At 44.6% G+C, this 25,987-nt stretch overlaps 2 protein-coding genes and 1 pseudogene across 4 annotated transcripts in view; 2 read left to right on the top strand and 1 right to left on the bottom strand.

The window, feature by feature from the left end:
• ZW10 (zw10 kinetochore protein) overlaps positions 1 to 1,232 on the bottom strand; it is a 99,995-nt gene extending 98,763 nt beyond the window's left edge. For all 3 annotated transcript variants that reach the window (XM_085866328.1, XM_085866334.1, XM_085866343.1), the window contains exon 1: positions 934 to 1,232. In XM_085866328.1, the coding sequence (XP_085722454.1) occupies positions 934 to 1,038 (105 nt within the window). In that variant the 5' untranslated portion in view covers positions 1,039 to 1,232. The remainder of the gene's footprint in view (positions 1 to 933) is intronic.
• LOC147031649 (uncharacterized) lies at positions 954 to 24,006 on the top strand. The gene is made up of 2 exons (XM_085866359.1): positions 954 to 1,079; positions 21,029 to 24,006. The coding sequence occupies exon 2, from the start codon at positions 21,554 to 21,556 to the stop codon at positions 22,598 to 22,600; it is 1,047 nt and encodes a 348-aa protein (XP_085722485.1). The 5' UTR covers positions 954 to 1,079; positions 21,029 to 21,553; the 3' UTR covers positions 22,601 to 24,006.
• LOC147031650 (signal recognition particle RNA) lies at positions 8,108 to 8,248 on the top strand (annotated as a pseudogene).
• Positions 24,007 to 25,987: the final 1,981 nt, after the last annotated feature.

Below are 25,987 nucleotides of genomic sequence, written 5' to 3'. Positions count from 1 at the left end.
CGTCACAATTAATGTTTATTTATTTATTTATTTTTTGCACGATCGACAGTCCGATCTGATTGAAACTTGCCAGGAATATTGCCGGGGCCCCGCGGATGTGCTTTTCAAGGTTTGATATTAATCGGACGAGCGGTTCCCAAGTTACGGCCATTTATCTGTCCACCAATGACAGGACACGGTGCTATGACGTCACGAATGACATCACAATTAATGTTTATTTATTTTTTCTTTTGCACGATTGAAAATTGCCAGGAATATTATATTGCTGGGGACCCACGGATGTGCCTTTTCGAGGTTTGAGAGAGGCTGCACATACTGGCACTCACCTACGGGCCCGTACTAGTATTATCAAACTTTGAAAAGGCACATCCACAGGTCCCCAGCAATATACCTGGCAAGTTTCAATTAGATCGGACCAGTGGTTATCGAGAAACAGCGGGCGGACACACACACACACACACACACACACACACACACACACACACACACACACACACACACACACACACACACACACACACACACACACACACACACACACACACACACACACACACACACACACACACACACACACACACACACCTGGAATTATAGATAGATAACATTTGTTTTTAATGGTACACCCGTCTGTGAGTTTGTTTGTTTGTCTGTGAACACGACATCTGAAAACGTTGAGGACGGATTGGTGGACGAAACTTTGTGGACAAGGTTAAGTGTGTGACGAGGACGAATCGATTCAGGTCCGAATCCAGTTCGGGCCTCTTTGTGGATACAAAACGTAAAGTGTCCATCACGGTCGAGGTCGGTATGCGCTCTCATACCGAGTTACCTCCCACTTCTTGTCTGTAGTACAGTGTGAGTGATCCACGGTACAGTAACACAAGCTCCAGTCATGGCTGGGTGTGCAGGATTTCCGTTCGGAGTTCCCACCTTCACGTCGAACATCTTCCGTGAGAAGTTGGCAATTTTCGTCGCTAGATCTTCCTTTTCGAGGCGTCCGGAGAGCGCCAAGACCTCAGTCACCAGAGAGGTCATGGCGCCGAGGCAGGCTCACCGTCCGTGATGAATTTCTTCAGGTGAGGGATTTATTATTTATATGTATTTATATGTATTTATATGTATATATATGTATATATATGTATATATATGTATATATATGTATATATATATATATATATATATATATATATATATATATATATATATATAAACTAATAAAGGAAACAGCGGGAACGGTTTGAAAGACACGTCATCTCCCTTTTCGAGTTGAGCTTCATTATTATTATTTTTTTTCACATTTACGTACGATCTGCTGACGTCACACAAACGGTTCTATTTTTGAAATACAAATTCGTCATTTTGTAATTCGACTTTAGGACGGTTAAAGAAGTCGGCCCTTAAGAAAGTAGGAAACCAGCCTTGCAGCAAACAATACGATAATACACCCCACCTTTTTGGATCTGTTCCAAGAGAACCCGTTTTGTATTCCCATGGGCCTGAGTTCGAATCCTGACGCAGCCATAAAATGTCGTCGCGGTGTTTCACTGGCAGGGACATTCATCAATGTGTGCGCCGTCCATCGGCTGCACGTTAAACAGGGCGTGCCGTCTGTCGCCATTGGTTGGTGTACGTTAAAGGTCTCAACATGTCCTTAGCGAAGAGTAGGTGAGCTATCGCCGGCACCCCAACGATATTACAAATTCCTCCCCTCACCGACAGAGGGCGACGCATCAGCGGCACAGCCAATGACACCACTTTGCAGCCTTGTGCTGGAAGAAGTAGAGAAGAAGAAGAAGCAGAGAGGAAGAAGAGGAAGAAGAAGAAAAGAAGAATAAGTAGAAGAAGAAGAAGAAGAAGAAGAAGAAGAAGAAGAAGAAGAAGAAGCAGAGGTGGAAGAAGCAGAGGTGGAAGAAGAGGAAGAAGAAGAAGAAGCAGAGGTGGAAGAAGAGGAAGAAGAAGCAGAGGTGGAAGAAGAGGAAGAAGAAGAAGCAGAGGTGGAAGAAGAGGAAGAAGAAGAAGAAGAAGAGGAAGAAGAAGAAAAGAAGAATAAGTAGAAGAAGAAGAAGAAGAGGAAGAGGATGAATAAGAATAAGAAGAAGAGGAAGAGGAAGAGAAAGAAGAAGAAGAAGAAGGAGGAGGAGGAGTAACTAGTGTTCCAATCTGAAACGGGAATACATACTCCAGTAAATTCAGCATTGAGTTCAGATAACTGTCTTAATTTGTTCTTCGTCTGCAATTTTTTTTTCCTGCACACCGAATTTCCGAGCTGTATCTTGGAGTCGGCTTGGAATTTCGAAATGAAATGCAGGATTGATTTAATAATCTCCGCAATGGCGGATCCAGGGAGGGTTCACCGGGTGCACGTGAACCACCCCCACTCTCCCCCACCCCACTACAATGATGTCACATGATCGTTGTGCGTGATATTACTGGACAATCGGCAATCGCACATCTTTTGCTTTCACTCAGCAATTAATCCGAGCCGCAATACTTTTCGCCACTGGTTCTGTATTAATCTCTGTGACTCAGAGTATAGTTATGGCTCCGAAGAGAAAGGCAACATTTTCGGGATCGTGTCCCACAGCAAAGTGCAGTAGAATCCTGAACTATTTCAACAGGTAATTCAATGTTTCAGTGGCTACATCGTCCATTATTATAATGAATGATCTGATGATCCACAATGGCGAGTTTAGGATAAGTGCTCGCGGTGATTTCGCCACATTTTGTGCTTGTCCTTTGATATTTTCATTGATTTGTTTTGGAAACATTTTGTGTATTTACATTGTTGTTGTAAAGATCCGTCGCAAAGATTCCAAAATCTTCAGCTTTTCCTCAGAATCAGTTGGTGACAGGCCTGAGGCCTTTTCATCAAGTAGCTCTCTATTCCCAAATTTTCCTGTGGAGAAAGTAAATTTATGGTCGGACACTGCTAGTCTGGATAGATTAACCAGTTTTTCCCACTTAGTGACAGGCCTGAGGCCTTTTCATCAAGTAGCTCTCTATTCCCAAATTTTCCTGTGGAGAAAGTAAATTTATGGTCGGACACTGCTAGTCTGGATAGATTAACCAGTTTTTCCCACTTAGTGACAGGCCTGAGGCCTTTTCATCAAGTACCTCGCTATTCCCAAATTTTTCTGTGGATAAAGTAAATTTATGGTCAGACACTGCTAGTCTGAATAGATTAACCAGTTTTTCCCACTTAGTGACAGGCCTGAGGCCTTTTCATCATATAGCTCGCTATTCCCAAATTTTTCTGTGGATAAAGTAAATTTATGGTCAGACACTGCTCGTCTGGATAGATTAACCGGTTTTTTTCCACTGAGTGACAGGCCTGAGGCCTTTTCATCATATAGCTCGCTATTCCCAAATTTTCTGTGGAGAAAGTAAATTTATGGTCGGACACTGCTAGTCTGGATAGATTAACCAGTTTTTCCCACTTAGTGACAGGCCTGAGGCCTTTTCATCAAGTACCTCGCTATTCCCAAATTTTTCTGTGGATAAAGTAAATTTATGGTCAGACACTGCTAGTCTGGATAGATTAACCAGTTTTTTTCCACTGAGTGACAGGCCTGAGGCCTTTTCATCATATAGCTCGCTATTCCCAAATTTTCTTGTGGAGAAAGTAAATTTATGGTCGGACACTGCTCGTCTGGATAGATTAACCAGTTTTTCCCACTTAGTGACAGGCATGAGGCCTTTTCATCATATAGCTCGCTATTCCCAAATTTTCTTGTGGAGAAAGTAAATTTATGGTCGGACACTGCTAGTCTGGATAGATTAACCAGTTTTTCCCAGTTAGTGACAGGCCTGAGGCCTTTTCATCAAGTACCTCGCTATTCCCAAATTTTTCTGTGGATAAAGTAAATTTATGGTCAGACACTGCCAGTCTGGATAGATTAACCAGTTTTTCCCAGTTAGTGACAGGCCTGAGGCCTTTTCATCATATAGCTCGCTATTCCCAAATTTTTCTGTGGATAAAGTAAATTTATGGTCAGACACTGCTCGTCTGGATAGGTTAACCGGTTTTTTTCCACTGAGTGACAGGCCTGAGGCCTTTTCATCATATAGCTCGCTATTCCCAAATTTTCTTGTGGAGAAAGTAAATTTATGGTCGGACACTGCAAGTCTGGATAGATTAACCAGTTTTTCCCAGTTAGTGGCAGGCCTGAGGCCTTTTCATCAAGTACCTCGCTATTCCCAAATTTTTCTGTGAAGAAAGTAAATTTATGGTCGGACACTGCTAGTCTGGATAGATTAACCAGTTTTTCCCAGTTAGTGGCAGGCCTGAGGCCTTTTCATCAAGTTCCTCGCGATTCCCAAATTTTCCTGTGGAGAAAGTAAATTTATGGTCGGACACTGCCAGTCTGGATAGATTAACCAGTTTTTCCCACTTAGTGACAGGCCTGAGGCCTTTTCATCAAGTTCCTCGCGATTCCCAAATTTTCCTGTGGAGAAAGTAAATTTATGGTCGGACACTGCCAGTCTGGATAGATTAACCAGTTTTTCCCACTTAGTGACAGGCCTGAGGCCTTTTCATCAAGTTCCTCGCGATTCCCAAATTTTCCTGTGGAGAAAGTAAATTTATGGTCGGACACTGCCAGTCTGGATAGATTAACCAGTTTTTCCCACTTAGTGACAGGCCTGAGGCCTTTTCATCAAGTTCCTCGCGATTCCCAAATTTTCCTGTGGAGAAAGTAAATTTATGGTCGGACACTGCCAGTCTGGATAGATTAACCAGTTTTTCCCACTTAGTGACAGGCCTGAAGCCTTTTCATCATATAGCTCGCTATTCCCAAATTTTCCTGTGGAGAAAGTAAATTTATGGTCGGACACTGCTAGTCTGGATAGATTAACCAGTTTTTCCCACTTAGTGACAGGCCTGAGGCCTTTTCATCAAGTTCCTCGCGATTCCCAAATTTTCCTGTGGAGAAAGTAAATTTATGGTCGGACACTGCCAGTCTGGATAGATTAACCAGTTTTTCCCACTTAGTGACAGGCCTGAGGCCTTTTCATCAAGTTCCTCGCGATTCCCAAATTTTCCTGTGGAGAAAGTAAATTTATGGTCGGACACTGCCAGTCTGGATAGATTAACCAGTTTTTCCCACTTAGTGACAGGCCTGAGGCCTTTTCATCAAGTTCCTCGCGATTCCCAAATTTTCCTGTGGAGAAAGTAAATTTATGGTCGGACACTGCCAGTCTGGATAGATTAACCAGTTTTTCCCACTTAGTGACAGGCCTGAAGCCTTTTCATCATATAGCTCGCTATTCCCAAATTTTCCTGTGGAGAAAGTAAATTTATGGTCGGACACTGCTAGTCTGGATAGATTAACCAGTTTTTCCCACTTAGTGACAGGCCTGAGGCCTTTTCATCAAACAGCTCGCTATTCCCAAATTTTTCTGTGGAGAAAGTAAATTTATGGTCAGACACTGCTAGTCTGAATAACCGGGCGTAGTGGCGTGCGCCTGTAATCCGGCTACTCGGAGGCTTGGGTTGGAGGATCGCTTGAGGACGGGAGCTCTGCGCTGGGCCGCGCTATGAGAGGGTGTATGGCAGGCCGGAATCATGGCGAAACCCAACCCTTATCCCTGTGTCGTAAGAGGCGACCAGGGTTGCGTCAGGAAGGGCATCCGGCGTAAAACCTGTGCCAAATCAGTATGCGGATCATAACAGATGATCCGCTGTGGCGACCCCTAACGGGAGCAGCCGAAAGATGAACAACAACAACAACAACAACAACAACAACAACAACACTGCTAGTCTGAATAGATTAACCAGTTTTTCCCACTTAGTGACAGGCCTGAGGTCTTTTCATCAAATAGCTCACTATTCCCAAATTTTTCTGTGGAGAAAGTAAATTTATGGTCAGACACTGCTAGTCTGGATAGATTAACCAGTTTTTCCCACTTAGTGACAGGCCTGAGGCCTTTTCATCAAATAGCTCACTATTCCCAAATTTTTCTGTGGAGAAAGTAAATTTATGGTCGGACACTGCCAGTCTGGATAGATTAACCAGTTTTTCCCACTTAGTGACAGGCCTGAGGCCTTTTCATCAAGTTCCTCGCGATTCCCAAATTTTCCTGTGGAGAAAGTAAATTTATGGTCGGACACTGCCAGTCTGGATAGATTAACCAGTTTTTCCCACTTAGTGACAGGCCTGAGGCCTTTTCATCAAGTTCCTTGCGATTCCCAAATTTTCCTGTGGAGAAAGTAAATTTATGGTCGGACACTGCCAGTCTGGATAGATTAACCAGTTTTTCCCACTTAGTGACAGGCCTGAGGCCTTTTCATCAAGTTCCTCGCGATTCCCAAATTTTCCTGTGGAGAAAGTAAATTTATGGTCGGACACTGCCAGTCTGGATAGATTAACCAGTTTTTCCCACTTAGTGACAGGCCTGAAGCCTTTTCATCATATAGCTCGCTATTCCCAAATTTTCCTGTGGAGAAAGTAAATTTATGGTCGGACACTGCCAGTCTGGATAGATTAACCAGTTTTTCCCACTTAGTGACAGGCCTGAGGCCTTTTCATCAAACAGCTCGCTATTCCCAAATTTTTCTGTGGAGAAAGTAAATTTATGGTCAGACACTGCTAGTCTGAATAACCGGGCGTAGTGGCGTGCGCCTGTAATCCGGCTACTCGGAGGCTTGGGTTGGAGGATCGCTTGAGGACGGGAGCTCTGCGCTGGGCCGCGCTATGAGAGGGTGTATGGCAGGCCGGAATCATGGCGAAACCCAACCCTTATCCCTGTGTCGTAAGAGGCGACCAGGGTTGCGTCAGGAAGGGCATCCGGCGTAAAACCTGTGCCAAATCAGTATGCGGATCATAACAGATGATCCGCTGTGGCGACCCCTAACGGGAGCAGCCGAAAGATGAACAACAACAACAACAACAACAGCAACACTGCTAGTCTGAATAGATTAACCAGTTTTTCCCACTTAGTGACAGGCCTGAGGTCTTTTCATCAAATAGCTCACTATTCCCAAATTTTTCTGTGGAGAAAGTAAATTTATGGTCAGACACTGCTAGTCTGAATAGATTCACCAGTTTCTCCCACTTAGTGACAGGCCTGAGGCCTTTTCATCAAATAGCTCACTATTCCCAAATTTTTCTGTGGAGAAAGTAAATTTATGGTCGGACACTGCTCGTCTGAATAGATTAACCAGTTTTTCCCACTTAGTGACAGGCCTGAGGCCTTTTCATCAAATAGCTCGCTATTCCCAAATTTTTCTGTGGAGAAAGTAAATTTATGGTCGGACACTGCTAGTCTGAATAGATTAACCGGTTTTTCCCACTTAGTGACAGGCCTGATGCTTTTTCATCAAATAGCTCGCTATTCCCAAATTTTTCTGTGGATAAAGTAAATTTATGGTCGGACACTGCCAGTCTGGATAGATTAACCAGTTTTTCCCACTTAGTGACAGGCCTGAGGCCTTTTCATCATATAGCTCGCTATTCCCAAATTTTTCTGTGGAGAAAGTAAATTTATGGTCGGACACTGCTAGTCTGGATAGATGAACCAGTTTTTCCCAGTTAGTGGCAGGCCTGAGGCCTTTTCATCAAGTTCCTCGCGATTCTCAAATTTTCCTGTGGAGAAAGTAAATTTATGGTCGGACACTGCCAGTCTGGATAGATTAACCAGTTTTTCCCACTTAGTGACAGGCCTGAGGCCTTTTCATCAAGTTCCTCACGATTCCCAAATTTTCCTGTGGAGAAAGTAAATTTATGGTCGGACACTGCCAGTCTGGATAGATTAACCAGTTTTTCCCACTTAGTGACAGGCCTGAAGCCTTTTCATCATATAGCTCGCTATTCCCAAATTTTCCTGTGGAGAAAGTAAATTTATGGTCGGACACTGCCAGTCTGGATAGATTAACCAGTTTTTCCCACTTTGTGACAGGCCTGAAGCCTTTTCATCATATAGCTCGCTATTCCCAAATTTTCCTGTGGAGAAAGTAAATTTATGGTCGGACACTGCTAGTCTGGATAGATTAACCAGTTTTCCCCACTTAGTGACAGGCCTGAGGCCTTTTCATCAAATAGCTCGCTATTCCCAAATTTTTCTGTGGAGAAAGTAAATTTATGGTCAGACACTGCTAGTCTGAATAACCGGGCGTAGTGGCGTGCGCCTGTAATCCGGCTACTAGGAGGCTTGGGTTGGAGGATCGCTTGAGCACGGGAGCTCTGCGCTGGGCCGCGCTATGAGAGGGTGTATGGCAGCCTGGAATCATGGCGAAACCCAACCCTTATCCCTGTGTCGTAAGAGGCGACCAGGGTTGCGTCAGGAAGGGCATCCGGCGTAAAACCTGTGCCAAATCAGTATGCGGATCATAACAGATGATCCGCTGTGGCGACCCCTAACGGGAGCAGCCGAAAGATGAACAACAACAACAACAACACTGCTAGTCTGAATAGATTAACCAGTTTTTCCCACTTAGTGACAGGCCTGATGCTTTTTCATCAAATAGCTTGCTATTCCCAAATTTTTCTGTGGATAAAGTAAATTTATGGTCAGACACTGCTAGTCTGGATAGATTAACCGGTTTTTCCCACTTAGTGACAGGCCTGATGCTTTTTCATCAAATAGCTCGCTATTCCCAAATTTTTCTGTGGATAAAGTAAATTTATGGTCAGACACTGCTAGTCTGGATAGATTAACCGGTTTTTTCCACTTAGTGACAGGCCTGAGGCCTTTTCATCATATAGCTCGCTATTCCCAATTTTTTTCTGTGGAGAAAGTGAATTTATGGTCAGAGACTGCTTATCTGGATAGATTACATTGACTTGAATAAGGCTTGGGGGTATATTTCACAATATAAGAACATCTTAACCTTGAGTGAACACCCCCCCCCCAAAAAAAAAAATTCTGAATCCACCCCTTATCTCCTCGCTTTTTTTAAAAAAAGGGGGTGGGGGATATTATAATCTGATCCGTCCATCTGTTTGTGATCTGTCTCTGTCCGTCATGCCCACTCCCAAACGGTTATGCAGAAATTCACCAAACTTGGTAGTTATATGATCACCACAAGGGACAAATGTGAAATGGCAGGCTCTGAGGAGGCCATTGTGAGCCTTAGTTGGGCCTTGAGACAGGATGCTAGTCTTTCCCTATTCCCCTCCAAAAATAGGAACGTAGGGGTTGGGAGTTTATGTAAAGGATAGGTTTGCCGGACAAAGACGGTAAAGGGGGTTAGGGAGACAGAATTACAAGGAAAAAATAAAAGGGGGCTAAATTTGGTTGCTTTTTGTTGCAAATTAAGGGAGTGGGTATGGACAGAGACAGGCAAAGGCGATAGGTTGGGGGGAGACCATAGGTTAGGTCCGAGCCCGCTTCCGGAGCGGCCGGCACTACTGCACTCCCTCCAGATCCACGCGGAACGAGACCAGAGGCCGGCCAGCTTCACCTGCCCGCCCGTTGTGCTGTATCGCCTATTCCGCATGGCCTTGCCATGCCTTGTTCGCCTGCTGCTGCCATGGCCCCATGCCTGCTAGCCCTTATTTGCATTGCCCCTGTGTCATCATCCTCAACCATGTGCACCAGGATCATTCAAAGTATGCAAGGACTGCCCTGCAAGCAGCCGCACACGGGGACTGCATTGGTGCAGCCCGTGCATCATTCTTGTGTTTTTGCTTCCAACCATTCATTTCCATGAGCCAGAGACTGCAGTGAGCAGCCTGGCCACCTCTTCTTGCACAAAGGAGCCAGAGACTGCATTGGACAGCCTGGCTACCTCTTCAAATGGCCTGTGGGACGGCATATGGCATGCCGTGTTAGGGTGAGTTGCCTCCAGCAGCTGGGGGTATGAAAGGGAGAGAGCAAAAGGTTCACAGAAACACTCAAGGGGGGACCTTTTGAGCAGGCCCTGAGGATGACTGACCTTCATCTGCGGAGCACTCACCCACACACAAACTGTTGACATTGCTGTGCCTCTTTCTTTTCCCACAGATGACTGGTCCTGGGCCATGATTAGTTTAAATAGATAAGGTAAAAATTGTAAATAAGTTTAACCCACCTGCATGTCTGTGTTAGCGCCTGCAATTTATTTAAGTTGTCCAAGTGAGTCTGATGGTTTAGCTACGCAGCGCACTGGGTTATTTATTTTTGTAGTGGGGCAACTTAACATAACAATTGTGCATTTTGTGAGGAAAGCACCAAATTTGGTACACTAGTAGCCTAACATATTATGAACAGATTTGGATATTGGGCCATCTCAAATTCAGCCGCTGATGGCTGTGGCAGCCATTTTCCACTGCCATCAAAAATTTTGAGATGGCCCAATATCCAAATCTGTTCATAATATGATAGGCTACTCGTGTGCCAAATTTGGTGCATTCTTCACAAAATGCATAATTATGCTATATTTAGCTAAGTTGCCCCACTATTGGGACATGTATGAAAAAAGGTCACACTCAGGGATCCGTAGGTAAATCGTACTAGGGGAGAACTTACACATGCTGGTCACACGAAAATTCAACGACTCAGGACGAGTCTGTAAAAAGGGGAGGAGGTCGTGTTACGAATCTGGAACCCATCGCACACAACAGCCAGGGTCCCTATAGAACAGTTATATCGGTAAGTGTGTGTTTAGAGTTAGGGCCCCCGAGCTGTGTCTAACGGGAATTACGTGTGTGCGCTGCGGAGAGTTGTTCACAACAACATGCCTTCACCTCACTTCCTCACACCGACGCCATAGTCTACATGCGTTCGACCACGTACGTAGGCGGAGATTTCTCGGCCACCAGAGCTCTGACTCTGCCCCAGAGAGATAAAATGTTCCCCGTGACCAATGGGAGGCGTGAGACGTCTCAGACACCGACATTCCCACGAACCCCGGACCAATGGGAGGTGAGACGTCTCAGACGCCAACCTTTCCCACAGCCTCTCGACCAATGGGAGGTGTGAGCGTCTCAGACACCGATGTTCCCACGAATCCCAGACCAATGGGAGGCGAGACGTCTCAGACGGCGATCCTTCCCACGACACCCCAGCCTGCAGGAGAAAGGCAATATAAGGAACGCCAGGGCCTTGGAAACAGTGTCAGGGTTGGGCGATCGGGTTTGAGGTGCCGGAGATCGACTCGTCTGGTCTGGTCGGCTTGTCAGCGATCGGGTCCGAGGTGCCGGAGATCGACTCATCTGATCTGGTCGGCTTGGCAGTGATCGGGTTTGAGGTGCCGGAGATCGACTCGTCTGGTCTGGTTGGCTTGGCAGCGATCGGGTTTGAGATGCCGGAGATCGACTCGTCCGGTCTGGTCGGCTTGGCAGTGCTCGGTGGTCTCTCGTCTCGTCCACCTGGCGTCCGACGCTTTTCCTCTATCCCTGGTGCTTGGAGTGGCATCGTTGCTGCGCGTTCGAGTCCCAAAGAGCCAGATCGTCAAAGACCACATGAGGTGGACAGGTCCAAGCGCAGGCTCTGGTCTCGAGCTCACCTATCCTCGAGCTGGAGGTCTTCAATAAAGACCATTGGGGTCCGTGTGTGTGTGTGTGTGTGTGTGTGTGTGTGTGTGTGTGTGTGTGTGTGTGTGTGTGTGTGTGTGTGTGTGTGTGTGTGTGTGTGTGTGTGTGTGTGTGTGTGTGTGTGTGTGTGTGTGTGTGGGCCCGTCTTTAAGTTGCAACTGTTAAGTGCCTTGTACATTATTTGCATTTCATTTCTATTAGTCGTGATAACTCTGCTTCTAACATGCTCCCCTCCTTCCCCACCTATTATAAATAAACCCATGTGTTAAATGTATGTTCGTTTTTGTGTTTCTTTTATTGGTTTAACACGGTGCGTGTTGGAGAATTAGCCAGGCTGTTGCCGCTGTAAAGGGACATTTGGACCGACGGATCTTGGTGATTATCCGCTCGGATCGCACACGGTTCGAGCACGCTAGCGTCTCGTTCCGTACGAGCATCGTTGAGGGTGAATTTCCCCAGTAGTTTGGACGACGTGGGTATTTAGGTAAATTGAAATTGGCAATCGACCCTCCCCCACGTGGTCAACCTATTGACGAACTTCGGTCCGATAATGGACCCGTCGGCTCCGGAGTGATGACCTATGCATTCCGGGTGATCGGTGGAGCCGACTCTACTGCTCCATCTGGTGGTTGTGCTCGTCACCGATACCTGGCCCTGCAACAATATGTCTCATTGGGGTGTCACACCAACACCCTTCTTAGCGGTCGGGGGTAAGCCTGGTGTTGGCTTAGTGGTTATGGTGGCGGCTTGGGATCCTCGGGTCCTGAGTTCAAGCCCCGTTGGCCACTGAATTAAAATACACCAGGAGGTTGACTCAGTCTGTCATCCTTTCGAGGTCAGCAAAATGAGCACCAGTGTACTGGTAAGGGGGACACTGCATCAGCGGCATAGCCGCGTTCCAACCAATGATGCAACCAGCAGCCACAGGCTGCACTCGATATAGAGAGAGAGAGAGGGGTCGGGGGTCGAATGTCAAGGGGGTCGGGTCAAAAATTTCAAATTGCGATAAAAATGCCATTTCAAGTCCGATTGACTTCCAAGTTATGATCATGACCAAACTAAGTGCTATAACTCATTAAACAGTAGCACTATCGATTTATAAGAACCCAATTGATTTCCAGGTTTTTGTTTTTTCAGAGATCATGGAGATATGACAAAGTTATTCCGGCAATTCCTTCCTCAACGAGCAATTTCATTTGTCTGTTTGTGTGTTAATTGCCAGAATCCTTCGGATTTCGGCAATTATATTGGTCGGTTGTGTGTGTCATTCTGTTTGTGTCTGTCTGTCTGTTTGTGTGTTTGTTTACCCTGTAACAGCCACAGCATTTCAGCGATCATGACCAAACTGGGTACAGACGTTGGCCATGGTCCAACTTAGACACTTGTCTTTTTTGGTGAATCTAGGTCAAAGGTCAAGGTCACCGAAAAACCGAAATTCTTATTTTCGCAATAACATCCGCTAACATGGTCGTATCGACTTCAAACCAAATCCAAAATGTGCATCTTCCAATACTGCATCCAACCATATGTCTCATTGCGGTGTCACACCAACACCCTTCTTAGCGGTCGGGGGTCGAATGTCAGGGGGGTCAGGTCAAAAATTGCAAATTGTGATAAAAATTGCCATTTCAAGTCCGATTGATTTCCAAGTTATGATCATGACCAAACTAAGTGCTATAACTCATTAAACAGTAGCACTATTGACTTACAAGAACCAAATTGATTTCCAGGTTTTTGTTTTTTCAGAGATTTTTTTTTTATTTTTTTTTTTTTGTATACCTTGGTCGAGGCTCGTATGAGAGCTAACACACAACTCACAGCAAGGAGGCATGAGACAAGAGGGGCGGGAGTGGAAGGGACAAAACATTGGGGAACAGACACAGGTGAACTGTGGAAGGGAGAGGGATGGGGATGGGACGGGGAACATGGCGAGGAGAAGATGGACATTACAGGGACTTTCAGGAAGGAAAGCAGGAGAATTGAAGGAAGTGGGCTTGGGTGGATTATCGGGGGTAGAAAAGATCGAGGATTTGGATGGGGGAAGATAAGAGGTGGTGGTGAACAGCTGTTTTGAAAGCCTGGAGGGAAGAATGGGAAAGAATAGAGTGAGGAAGTTTATTCCAAAGGCGGGAAAAAAGAGGAATGAAAGAGTGAAGATGAGCAGTGATTCGTGATTTTGGTAGTTTTACCAGAAGGGGGTTGTTGGCGGACCTTGAGCGCCCTGTGGAAATGTGGTTGGGACAAATCGCAGAGAGAGCAGGGGGGGCAAGGCTGGAGAGGAGTCGGTAGAAGACAGAAAGACCACCGACCAACCTGCGGTGATTGAGTGAGAGGCCCAAAGACTCAGCTTCATTGCGGGAGATGCCGATGATCTTAAATGCCCTGGTTTCGACAGCGTGAAGTAGAGAAAGGTGGGAGGCAGGAGCACCAGCCCAGAGGGGAGAGCAGTACTCCATCAGGCTACGGACAAAAGCTTTGTAAGTGGTCAGGAGCTCAAGAGGGCCGAGGAAGGACTTTGCACGACGGAGGATTCCCAGTCGGCGACTGGCTTTTGAGGCAAGGTTGGAAATGTGACTTTCCCAGGAAAGGTCATGGCAGATAGTGAGACCCAGAAGCTTGAAAGAAAAGACTTCTTCCAGAGGATTGTTGAGAAAGTGGATGGGGGGGTTTTGTAAATGGTCCTTTCGAAGAGACATAGTGAGAGTGTGAGATTTGTCTGGATTGAAAGACATGTTCCACGTGTTGGACCAGTTTGTGATTTTATCCAGATCTGCAGTGAGCGAAGAAGCTGCTGCTTGCCGGTCTGAGGGATGACAGATGGTACGGCAGAGGGTGGAGTCATCGGCAAAGAGAAATAGAGGATTTTCCAGAGAGTCCGAGAGATCATTGATGAAAACCAGAAAAAGAACAGGGCCCAGAACGCTACCTTGAGGAACTCCAGCCTGCACAGGAAGAGGGGATGAAAGAACTCCATTTAGGGCCACACGTTGACTGCGACAGGAGAGGAAGTCTGCGAGCCATGAGTGGAGATGGCCTTGAATACCATGGGAAGAGAGTTTGGTGAGTAGGGCAGGGTGCCAGACTGTGTCAAAAGCACGTGATATGTCCAGGGATACGGCTCGGATTTCCTGTCTGGCATTGAGGACCTCCATCCATTGATGGGAGAGCAGTAGCAGCATATCCAGGGTAGAGTGACCTGGTCTGAAACCAAATTGATGATTGGAAATCAAGCCATTGGAGAAGAGGAAGGATTTCATGTCTGAAGCGATGATGGATTCCATCACCTTGCTGATGATTGGGAGAAGGCTGATTGGTCTGTAGTTACAGGGATCTGTTTTTGCACCTTTTTTATGCAGGGCAGTGATGTTAGCAGATTTCCAAGCAGATGGCAGATGACCTTGGGAAAATGAGAGGGTGAATAGAACAGAGAGAGGGTGAGCAAGAGCAGAAGAGCAGGCTTTGAGGACACGTGGGCTGATGCCGTCTGGACCGGTTGCAGAATCTGACTCGAGGTTTGAAAGCAAGCTCTCCACCTTGTCAGGAGAAAAGGATACAGAGTCCAGGGACAGTTGGGTGCGACTGGGTAAGGTGGGTAGAGATAGTGATGGGTTTAGGACACAAGATTTAGCTGCAAACACCGAGTTTAGACATTCAGCTTTATCACGTGTGGAATCAGCAGTGCGGCCATTTGAGGTAAGGGAGGGGATGGAGGGGGAACATACACCAGAAACAGATTTGATTAAACGCCACCAGGATTTTGAGGAGGGAGAGAGGTTTGAGAGTTCAGACTTGAGATGAGAAAGATGTTGTTTTCTGGCTCTCCTGAGGGTAGATACACACTTGTTCCGAGCTTTGTGGAAAGAACTGAGATTGCCCTCAGTTGGGTTTGCTTTCCATGAGGCAAAGGCAAGTTGTTTCAGGACAACTGCCTCACCACAAGCTTCAGTAAACCAAGGGCGGGAGGAAGGGTAAGACAACTGAACACGAGAGGGGATAAATCTGTGCATGAGGGAGAGAAAGTTTCTTTGAAAGAATTCCCAGGATGAGTTGATGTTTGAGAAAGTAGTGATAGGAGACCAGTCTGTAAGTTTGATGGCTGCTCGGAGACCCTGCCAGTCGGCTTGAGTGAAATGCCAGACTCGACGGCGGTGAGGTGGTTCTCTGATAACAGCCAGAGAGATGTCCACTTTAATAAGGACGTGGTCAGAAGAACCGATTGGAGCGAAGGAAGAGCAGCAGATATTGTCAGGGAAATTTGTCAAAATCAGATCCAGAAGAGATGGAGTACCATTGGTTGAGATCCGGGTCGGGAAGTTGACCGATTGAGTCAGTCCCAATGAGTCACAGAAAGCTTTTGCTGATGTCCCATGGCAGGTGAGAGAGGTACCCACACCTAGCCAACTGGCGTGATGACAATTGAAGTCGCCACATAAGAGGAAGAGAGAGTTTGGATGAGAAGATAGAAGATGGTCCATGTTTTCGGAGAGTGAGGTGTAGATGGAGTCATCACTGTTCGGTGGACGGTACAGTACACATATAAACATGAGGTGGGAGTGGAGGGGAAGCCGAAGCCAGAGGTATTCCTGGGGGTGTGGGGGAGTGAGGGCAGTGCAGGGAGAGTGAGGAATAGAGTCTTGATGAAGAGAGCAACACCTCCACCAGGACGAGGCTCAGGTCTGTCATACCGTAAGAGGGAGTAACCAGGGAGAGATACTTGGGAGTCAGACACGTCTTGGGAGAGGAAAGTTTCTGTTCGGCAGATAATGTCTGGTTTGTCAGTGGCAACCTGTATGGAAAGATCTGAAAGGTTTGAGCGAAGGCCCCGGATATTTGAGGTCCACACTTTTAATGAAGAGGTAGGGGAGGAGGCTTTGGGTGCAGGAGGTGGAGGGGGCGGGGGAGGGTAGGACGGGGGATGCGGGGGGGAGGTAAGGAGGGTTGCTGAAGGAGGGTGGGGTATTGCAGAATAGCGAGGGGAGGGGGCCGAATGAGGAGGAGAAAAGGCTCTGTGGTGCTGGGAGAGAGGGGGGACAAGAGACAAGGAAGATGGCAGTTGAGGATTTGAGGAGGTGGAGTGAAGAGATGGAGGTGAGAGGGAAGTGGAGGGAGGCAGGTTGGTGGATGAGAGGGGGGCAACTTAGAGAAGGAAGAGTGAGGGGGATGAAAGGTGGGAGAAAGGTGAGGGGGGAATTTTTGAAAGAGGTGAGGGGGAGGCTTGGAGGGAGAAGAGTGGGATGGTTGCTTTGAGAGTGAGAGTGAGGGGTGAGGGGGGTGAGTTGGCACTGAAGTTGGAAAAAAAGAATGGTTGATGGAAGGCGAGCATCCATGGCAAACTGTGGTTTTTAAAAGTTTTAGGTCAGAGATGCGATTTAACACAATTCTTGATGGATGCAATGAAGGCGAATTCAGAGCATGGAGAGAAGAAGCGCTGTAATAGTTGGATTTTTTAGGCAAGGAATGAAGGAGAGGTCGAAATGAGAGCAGTCTGTTAAAATAGCAGAAGAGTAGTGCATTGTGAAACAGTAAAGAGTACCACATGTGTGAGAGAGGAAGATGAAGCATTATAAGATCGTTTTTGTTGTTAATATTAATGTATGAGAGAGTTCAACAGATTAGGTCATGGAAGTGTAAAAAAAAAAAGAAATCGAGGAAGACGAGGAGGAAGTTAAGAGGAAGAAGAAGTAGCAGAATCGGGAGAAGGTGAGCGTGTTGTTGTTGTTGTTGTTGTTGGGTATATATATATATATATATATATATATATATATATATATATATATATATATATATATATATTTTTTTTTTTTTTTTTTTTTGAGATAAGAAAGAGATTAGTTGGGAGAATGGGGGATGTTTGGAAAGTGGGGAGGATGAAAATTGAAGGTAATGGGGAGGATAGAAATTGAAGGTAATGGGGAGAAAAAACAAACAAACAAACAAAAAAAAAACGATCGAACACCGAGTGGAACCGGTAGGCCTCAAGCCTAGGACTAGGCCTCAAACACCAGGTAAGAACGTCGACATAAATATTCACAAAATAGCACGATTTTTGAAACAAAACCGAACTAGGAACACACATTAACATGTAGGTGAGAAAATGAAACAGTTAAAACGGGACAAATAACAACCGGAACTTAACTTTGAGAACGTCAGCAGGGAGCCCCGAAGGAGACCCCTTGCCGCTCAAAACCGGAACCGGAAGTGTTGATCATGGAGATATAACAAAGTTATTCTGGCAATTCCTTGCTCAACGAGCAATTTCATTTGTTTGTTTGTTTGTGTGCAGGATATCTCAAAAATTTGTGGACGAATCCAGACGAAGTGTTGTGGACAGGTTGTGTGTGTGACAAGGACGAACTGTTTAAATTTTGGTCAAGATCCAGATCCAGCTGCAATAATTTTAAAGTGATTGTTTGCCATTGAGAGATTGGGCCAAAAATGATATATAGCATGATATCTCAAAAAGTTGTAGACGGATTTGGACGAAATTTGGTGGACATGGGCGTGTGGCAAGAAAGAATTGATTCAATTTTGGTGAATATCCGAATCTGGATCTGTCGACGATAATTATTTAATTTTTAAAGTGATTCTTCACCATTGAGAGATAGAGCCAAAAACGATATATAGCATGATATTTCAAAAATGTATTGGGCCAGATATGTTCTCATGGATCAGGCATTATGTGGTGGAGGTATGCGCTCTACCGAATGCCCTTCTAGTTTTGACAGTTTACATTTTGTATCCCACTGAAAGGCTGATTCTGGATCCTAACCTGAACCAAAATCGAATCAGCTTGTTGTTATCACCTCACCAACTCATCTAACTAGTGTTGTCATAACTCAACCACAACTTTTTGATACATATCATGCTTTTACATAGCTTTTGGTCCGATCTCTCAATGAGGTAAGATCACTTAACAAAATAAAAAATCCTTGTATCCGGTTCTGGATTCAGATCTTCACCAAAATCAAATCAATTCTTCCCTGTTACACACCCAACCTGTCCACTATGTTTTGTCAGAATCCGTCCATAACTGAGAGATATCATGCGAATATATCGTTTTTAGCCTCAACCCTCAATTGTGAAGCATCACTTCAAAAATTCCAGTGCTAGATCTGGATCAGGATCTTCACCTTTATGCTTGATGCCAAAACACCCTTTGTGTGCTTCCATGGATATTTCATCAATTCATTCTTGTCACACACCCAATATTTCCACCAAATTTGGTCCAAATCTGTCCCTAGCTCACAGACAAATAGACAGGGCTGAAAATATAGCCTACATGCACTTTGAGTGGTAGAAGTAATTATTAAGAGATTAAATTGAGTTTTAAATTAAACAACAAAACCTCTTGTGAGATCATGGAATCTCGCAATATGTGATGGACATACAGTTTTAACATAGATTACATTTTGAGTTGATTAGCTCTAATTATCTCATGACCTGCATGGAAATTCTCTTCTTCTTCTTCTTCTTCTTCTTACATATGGCTGCTTGACTGCCAGGTAGCTATCATTTTGGTGGGGTGTGACTATGCTGCTGATGCTTTGCCCCTGTACAAGTACACTGGTACTCATTTCTCCAACCGTGGAAGGATGACAGACGGAGTCAACCCCACCTGGTGTTGATTCAGCAGCCAATGAGGCTCAAACTCAGGACCATAAGATCCCAAGCCAGCCACCCTAACTACTAAGCCAACACCACGCTGATGGAAATTCTCAAAAGGGCTCCATTACCTTTTGTGCATCGACAGCATGAATCATCATGTTGAGTTTCAAAATGATCCATTGAGCTACCTCAGAGTAAGGAAAGACAAAAAATGTTAATGGACCCATTGCTGGAAGGAAGAAGGGATTGACTGACTGACTGAAGGACATCGTTATGTCTCAACAGGTCACCTTGATTTTGTCGAAGACGAGCTAAAAACTGAGAAGCTATTTTGCTCAAGTCTACTTAATTCATTTGTTTTGCTTTAAAAAGTCTTAAAAGTGCATTAAAAATCTAATGCTCATTTTTGTGGGGGGGGGGGGCGGTGGGGGGCCCCGGTTTGTTGGGGGGCCCCGGAGCTGATGCCCCGTGCACCCTCCTATAAATCCTGCCCTGCCACGATTATAGTGTAGTGGCCGAGACCGAGAAAAATGAGTCGACCCCTACCGGTGGTATAACAAGCTGAAACCGGTCTCATTTGAACCGTATTGATGCCTAGTTTTCCAAAACTGACGTTGTAGTTGTTGAAATTCTGCACAACATGGTGAATTAACTCCTTGAGTGCGGGAACAAAAGAAAAAAATGGCCATTTTCAATAATTCATTATTTACTTCAATAAGCATAAAATACATGTAGAATGGTTGAATATTTCAGGGTATTTCTATGTATTGGACATGTTTTAAGATATTTCAGCGGGTTTTATGCTCCTAAGGTGGTTAAGGACCCACAAAATACCCCCAATTTTGGCAGTTTTTGCGCAATTTTAGCAAAAACTTGTACGTTTTCTCTTATTAAATGCCCAATATATGTTTTAAAAGTGCCAAATGTGATTATTTTCATCAGGCAGGGTGTCTCATTAAAGAATATGTCAGTTAAACTATGATAGAATGTTCACAACCAGCTAAATTAACCCTTTCTCTGACATGTGCGCAGTTCGAGTGAAAATTCTCATTTTTCTAAAATCGGCATCTTTTATGCAAAAATTACCTGTTATCATGGGAAACTATGGAAAATATCAGGGTTACTATTAGAAATTGATATTATGCAAGGTTTTTCATGGACTTTTATGCTGCCAAGGGCTAAAAGACCCTCCGGAATACCACTAATTTGGCATTTTTTTTTTTAACGATTTTGAACCAAAATCATTACATTGTAATTTTCGATGGTATTTCATGTTTTGAGATATTCTTCTGTGCAGTTTGTCATGAGCAGGGGATTAAAAGGAACCCAAAATACCCCCACATGTCGCATATGTACTGTAAATAAATACAATTAATAATGATAATAACAGTTGGAATTTTCTCCCATGATGATATTATGTTAAACCAAGACACCATAGGGAGCATTGCCACTGCTGATCTTTTGTTTTTGGCATCATGACACCTGTGCCTCTGTCATGCATGGCTCAAACATGTCAAATCTTCTTCTCAACTTCAAGACACTGACCTCAAGAAGAGGATCATCATTCATTGTATTGGTCAAATTAGGCCTATTGAACAGGTAGGATCTTAAAAAGAAAACCAAAGATGTTCTCATAGTACAAGATCAGAGGATTAATGAAACTATGTGCTGTAAGTGATGGTGTAGGCCCTATGTGTGTGTAAACAATGTGTTGTACATGGTATTAGCATGGCCATGGAATGCCACATATATGAAAAGCGAAAGTGCTCTGCATGCTCAGTGGCTATAAATCCTTGGTGTTGGCTCCCTTCAGTAAGTGTATGTTGTGTGAGGATAGCTGGCATCTTTAATTGAGTTCTGATTAGGCTCCACACCCAGTATACTGACCCTTATTCATAGGCCTAATTCCCCGCGGTGATTCACCGATATGGCATCTCTAGCTGAAATTTAATACCCTTCTCTTGCAGGGAATTAATCAAGATGGATCTGATTGGAGAACCCCTTGAGAAGAGAAGACGTCTGAGTGAAAGTTGTGTAATATGTGAACAGACTTTAGATGAGAAGTCAGTGGACAATCCATTCATAAGAAATCCAACACTTGACGGAGTAAAAGCTGTTCTTCGAGCTGCGGAAATACATCAGGACACTGTGCACAACAGGTTGCTCAAGATCAAAGATGGCATTTTAAACCAAACTGTTACCGTTAGATACCATAAGAAATGTAGGGCATCTTATACAACCGCAAGTAATCTCAAGTATGTACAAAATGAACTTGCTACTGCGAATGATGCGGCTGATAATGCTGGTGACATGGTCCATCCCGAATCCGGTGCACAGACACTTCCACGTTTAACATAAGAACTGATTGTTTCATCTGTGAGAAATCGTACAAAAGAGCAGAAAGGTTATCAGAAATCGCCACTGGCACCGGACCTTCAAATCGTGACCGTGTCATTGCAGCATCTTTGGAAAGACTCGATGACAGGACTCGCATGCGAATGTTGTCATATCCAGACTTATTTGCGTATGATGCAAAATACCACAGATCCTGTTACAGTTGTTATATCTCACCAAGAAATATAAAGGCTGACCGGTCAAAGACTAAATTGGAGAAGGCTATGAATTTCCATGATAAGGCTGTTCTTAGTTTAAGTTGGGAAATTGAACGCACAATTTTTTCAAAGGTGAAGAAGGTTGTGACACCGTCTACATTGCATGAACGACTCCTGGTTATACTTCAGGAACTAGGTGAGAGTACAGCGGAGAAACCCAGCGAATATCCATCATGGAAGTTCAAACAGAAGCTGAAGAAGCGATTTGGTGATCGGATGCTTTTCATTAGCCAGACTGAAAATTCCGATCTTGTTTGTTCGAATGAGGTAACTGTCGGTGATCTAGTGAAGAAGGTATCTGCTCTGAACATTCAAATCAATGAATCGGGTGATTACGAATTTGGATCTTTTGATGAATCAGATCAATTGGACAATGCTGTCATTCTTCATCAAGCCGCTGGTAGACAGGTTCCGAACTACCGCCAGTTTCTGAAAAGTGGAGGCAACAAGTCCAGCCTAGCAAACTTCATCTCTCAACATATATTGGACAATTACGAACAATTACCAAACGAGAAATCATTTATTCTGGCCGGTGGTTTCGGTGATGGCAAGCTGGTGAAAGAAGTACAATCACTCGGAGTCTCATCCATTGACTCTCTTCAGAGTACACAGGAGGAAGCGGATACTCGGATAATCCTCCATGCCGTCAGTCTCTCACGTGATCATTCAAGGGTCATTGTTCGCTGTGATGACACGGATGTCCTGGTACTGTTGATCTACTATTCTCGTAGAAAACAGCTGACTGACAAGGTATACATGTACGCTGGGCATTCTGGAAAGGAGAGATACATTCCAGTCCATGAGATAGTTACTCAGTTAGGACCTGTGGTGTCGTGGCCGAGGTGCTCCAAGGCAGACACGAGCGGGGGAACAGCACAACCCTGCTGTATTGCCACGAACGGGAGCGTGAGCGTACGTTGCCCGTAACTCCACTTTATTGCGTACTCGATGCACTCGACAAGCCACACGCCCTACAGGCTCCGCAGGCCACAACGGCTACAGCAACTACGACAACGCCTCAGGCGGCGCGCACTCCTATATCCCGTGCAAGCACGTGACCACTCTAAAACCACTCCTCCACCACACTCCCCACATCATGCCCTGCCCCCGCAGGCCCACTACACCACAGGACCGACTGTTTGTGTCTCCCTGCCATACACGCTATCACTGGGTGTGACACCACATGTTCTTTCAACAGAATTGGGAAGCGAACAGCTTATTCTACACTGATCAAGAATGCACGAGCATTGTCAGATATGAAGGATTTCATGAGGCTGATATAGACACTTGTGTTTCATTGTCATGGAAATTAGTGCTTCTCATGTATGGCAAAAAAGGCAAAGACTTGGATTCATTGAATGATCTACGTTTCCATTTGGCCCCGACCACAGACACCAGCATCTATGCTTCCCCAAACTGAGGATGCGTTCAAGCAGCACATCCTACGGCCAAGTATCAAACCAAGATTTGGTGTGACAGCCATGTTGCTAACCCATGGTTGATATCACCAGTTGGTCATGGCTGGTCCGCTTGTGAAGGTGGTGGAATTACCCAGACTATGTATACTCAACATTCCGCTCCAGCTGAGGTTCAAGACTTAACACACCTCCACTGCACTGACAAAAACTGTGAAAACGGGAGGATGTGCCCTTGTGTCCTTGCAGGACTAGAGTATATTGACCTATGCAGCTGCACTGACTGCAACAATCACAGCAATGTCGTACAACAGGAAAATGAAAATGCAACAGAGATAGACACTGTTTTCGATATTTAGATGCATGGCCAGCTGATTTCAGATGTGATCAGTATTGAAAGATTCATGAGTGGGTTTCACTGCACAACAATATAAACATATTGAATAGATTTTCTCAAAGGTGTGAATCTTTTTATCCGGGTTCAACTGCAATTTCATTCATGAGACAATCTGACTGGCTCATAAAATCAGACTTGGGACTGTTATAACATGTAATGACAATATCATGCGAAAAAAGGGGCAATTGTGGCATAAAATTAGTTTTAAAAAATTGCCGATTTGGAGGTATTCCGGGGGTCTTTTACCCCTTGGCAGCATAAAAGTCCATGAAATACCTTGCATAATATCAATTTCTAATAGTAACCCTGATATTTTCCATAGTTTTCCATGATAACAGTTCATTTTTGCATAAAAGATGCCGATTTTAGAAAAATGAGAATTTTCACTTGAACCGTGCACATGTCAGAGAAAAGGTTAATTTACCTGGTTGTGAACATTCTATCATAGTTTAACTGACATATTCTTTAATGAGACACCCTGCATGATGAAAATAATCACATTTGGCACTTTTAAAACATATATTGGGCATTTAATAAGAGAAAACGTACAAGTTTTTGCTAAAATTGCACAAAAAACTGGCAAAATTGGGGGTATTTTGTGGGTCCTTAACCCCTTCTGGAGCCTAAAACCCCCTGAAATATCTTAAAACATGTCCAATGCAGAGAAATACCATGAAATATTCAACCATTCGACATGTATTTTATGCTTATTGAAGGAAATAATTATTGAAAATGGCCATTTTCTCTTATGTTCCTGCACTCAAGGGGTTAATTCACCAAGTTGTGCGGAATTTCAACAACTACAACCTCAGTTTTCAAAAACTAGACATCCATCCGGTTCAAATGAGACCGGTTTCAGCTTGTTATACCACCGGTAGGGGTATCTCTTAAATTAGAGCCCTTTTTCATCTCCAGCCACTTCACTATTTGTGCTCCAAGAGGAGCGACAGCTATAGATCTTGGACGGACGTCAATCTAATTTACTATTCCTTGCAAAGGTGTAATTAATTCAAAGGTGGAAATTAAGGTTCTGGAGAGATAAATTAAGGCTTCGGTTGACTTTTGTTACAACCTTTGTGGAAACGTTAACAAAAGGTCACAGTGATGCATCACTACATTGCGCAGCCTCATATCGCAACATCGATCACCTTTGCTCACCACAAAGAAAGGGCCCCGTGTTACATTACGCTGCTTGAATACAATGGCAGATCGAAAAAGAAATATGCCAACAACTTCATATTAACTTAGTTTACAGCCAGGATAGCCGAGAGGTAAGCACACTCACCTGTAAGCTGTCCACCAAGAAGTATTGCTGCTCAGCAGGCAAGGCTCAGCTGGGAAGGATCTGAGCCTTGCTCATGCTGAGCAACTATATGCTAGTTGCTTGTGCGTTCCATTTTGTATATGAAGCAATCTAATATACGGGATTTGCCCGAGGGGTCTGAGAATCATGAGCTGCATTGTCAATTGGTAACGTGAACCAGGCCTACCTGTGTAAAACAAGGTTTCAATTCCTCTCTTTTAAATTCGCCTTTGAGCTGTCTAGCCTGGTTTTGAATCTCGATAGAGCTCTGAACCGTCATCCTGGTGTTTTGCATGCACGGCGAGGCATCACGTGTGCATGTCGGCCATCGGAAAGACGATAACCTGGAGGACCCGTCTGCCAACACCGGTCATTTGTGGACATTGAAGATAACAGTGTCTTCCGCGAACAGTAGGCGAGTTATCGCTGGCATCCTGAACAAACGAGAAATGTCCACTCCTTCGGTAGAATGTCAGACCTGGGAAGCCGGTTCATGTGATCCCACAAGAGTGTTCCCCAACTGACCCCACAAGAAGGTACGAATAATTTGGGCCATGAAAAGAAGTAACAGCAGTAAACAAATTGTATTGTTTGTACCAGGACTGGCAGTAATGGCTGATCAAATGCTTGGATAGTTATCAATCCTGATACAAATTCTTTCAAAGAATGGAAATATCTGTATATTTGCAATCTTTGTATGCACGGTGTTACCAATCAAAGTGTAGATTGGCTTCTCGTTTGCAATCATTAAGAGCAAAGGGGTGTAGGGCAGTTCCTGTATAGCTGTAGAGGTTTCCTGTTATAGTTCAGAAAGAGGTGTCGGAGATGAGACCATAAAGTTATTATGTACACAAGCGTTGGAGTGGATAGTGGTGGGCTGAAGATGATAAAAAATGAAGGGGGGATCTTAGGATAGGGAATGGAAGGTAGGGTTGGGATGATTCAAAAGGAAGAGAGGGGAGGTTGGGAGGAGAAAGGAGAAAGGGAAGGGGTAACATCTCTCCAGAGTGAATCCACAGGACAGTATATTGTGGAAAGTATTTTAATGCCTCAGTCTTGGACACATTTCCACCTTAAAATGTCATCAGCAAGACAATAATCTAAGACTGTACACCTTTTAATGGCCCCAATTATTCCCACATTCTTGTGGAGTCAGCCAGGTGAAATTTATGGCTCAAGTCTTTCACACATTGGCTGGC

Source organism: Eptatretus burgeri, chromosome 2 (assembly GCF_056783735.1).
Source record: "Eptatretus burgeri isolate ZD-2024b chromosome 2, Ebu_testis_v1, whole genome shotgun sequence".
NCBI classification, from domain to species: Eukaryota; Metazoa; Chordata; class Myxini; order Myxiniformes; family Myxinidae; genus Eptatretus; species Eptatretus burgeri.
The sequence above is the reverse complement of the archived record's forward strand: the minus strand, read 5'-3'. Positions and strand labels throughout refer to the sequence as shown.

Excerpts from the sequence above, each read along its gene's own strand:
- LOC147031649 (XM_085866359.1), top strand. The coding sequence starts at position 21,554 with ATGCGAATGTTGTCATATCCAGACTTATTTGCGTATGATGCAAAATAC.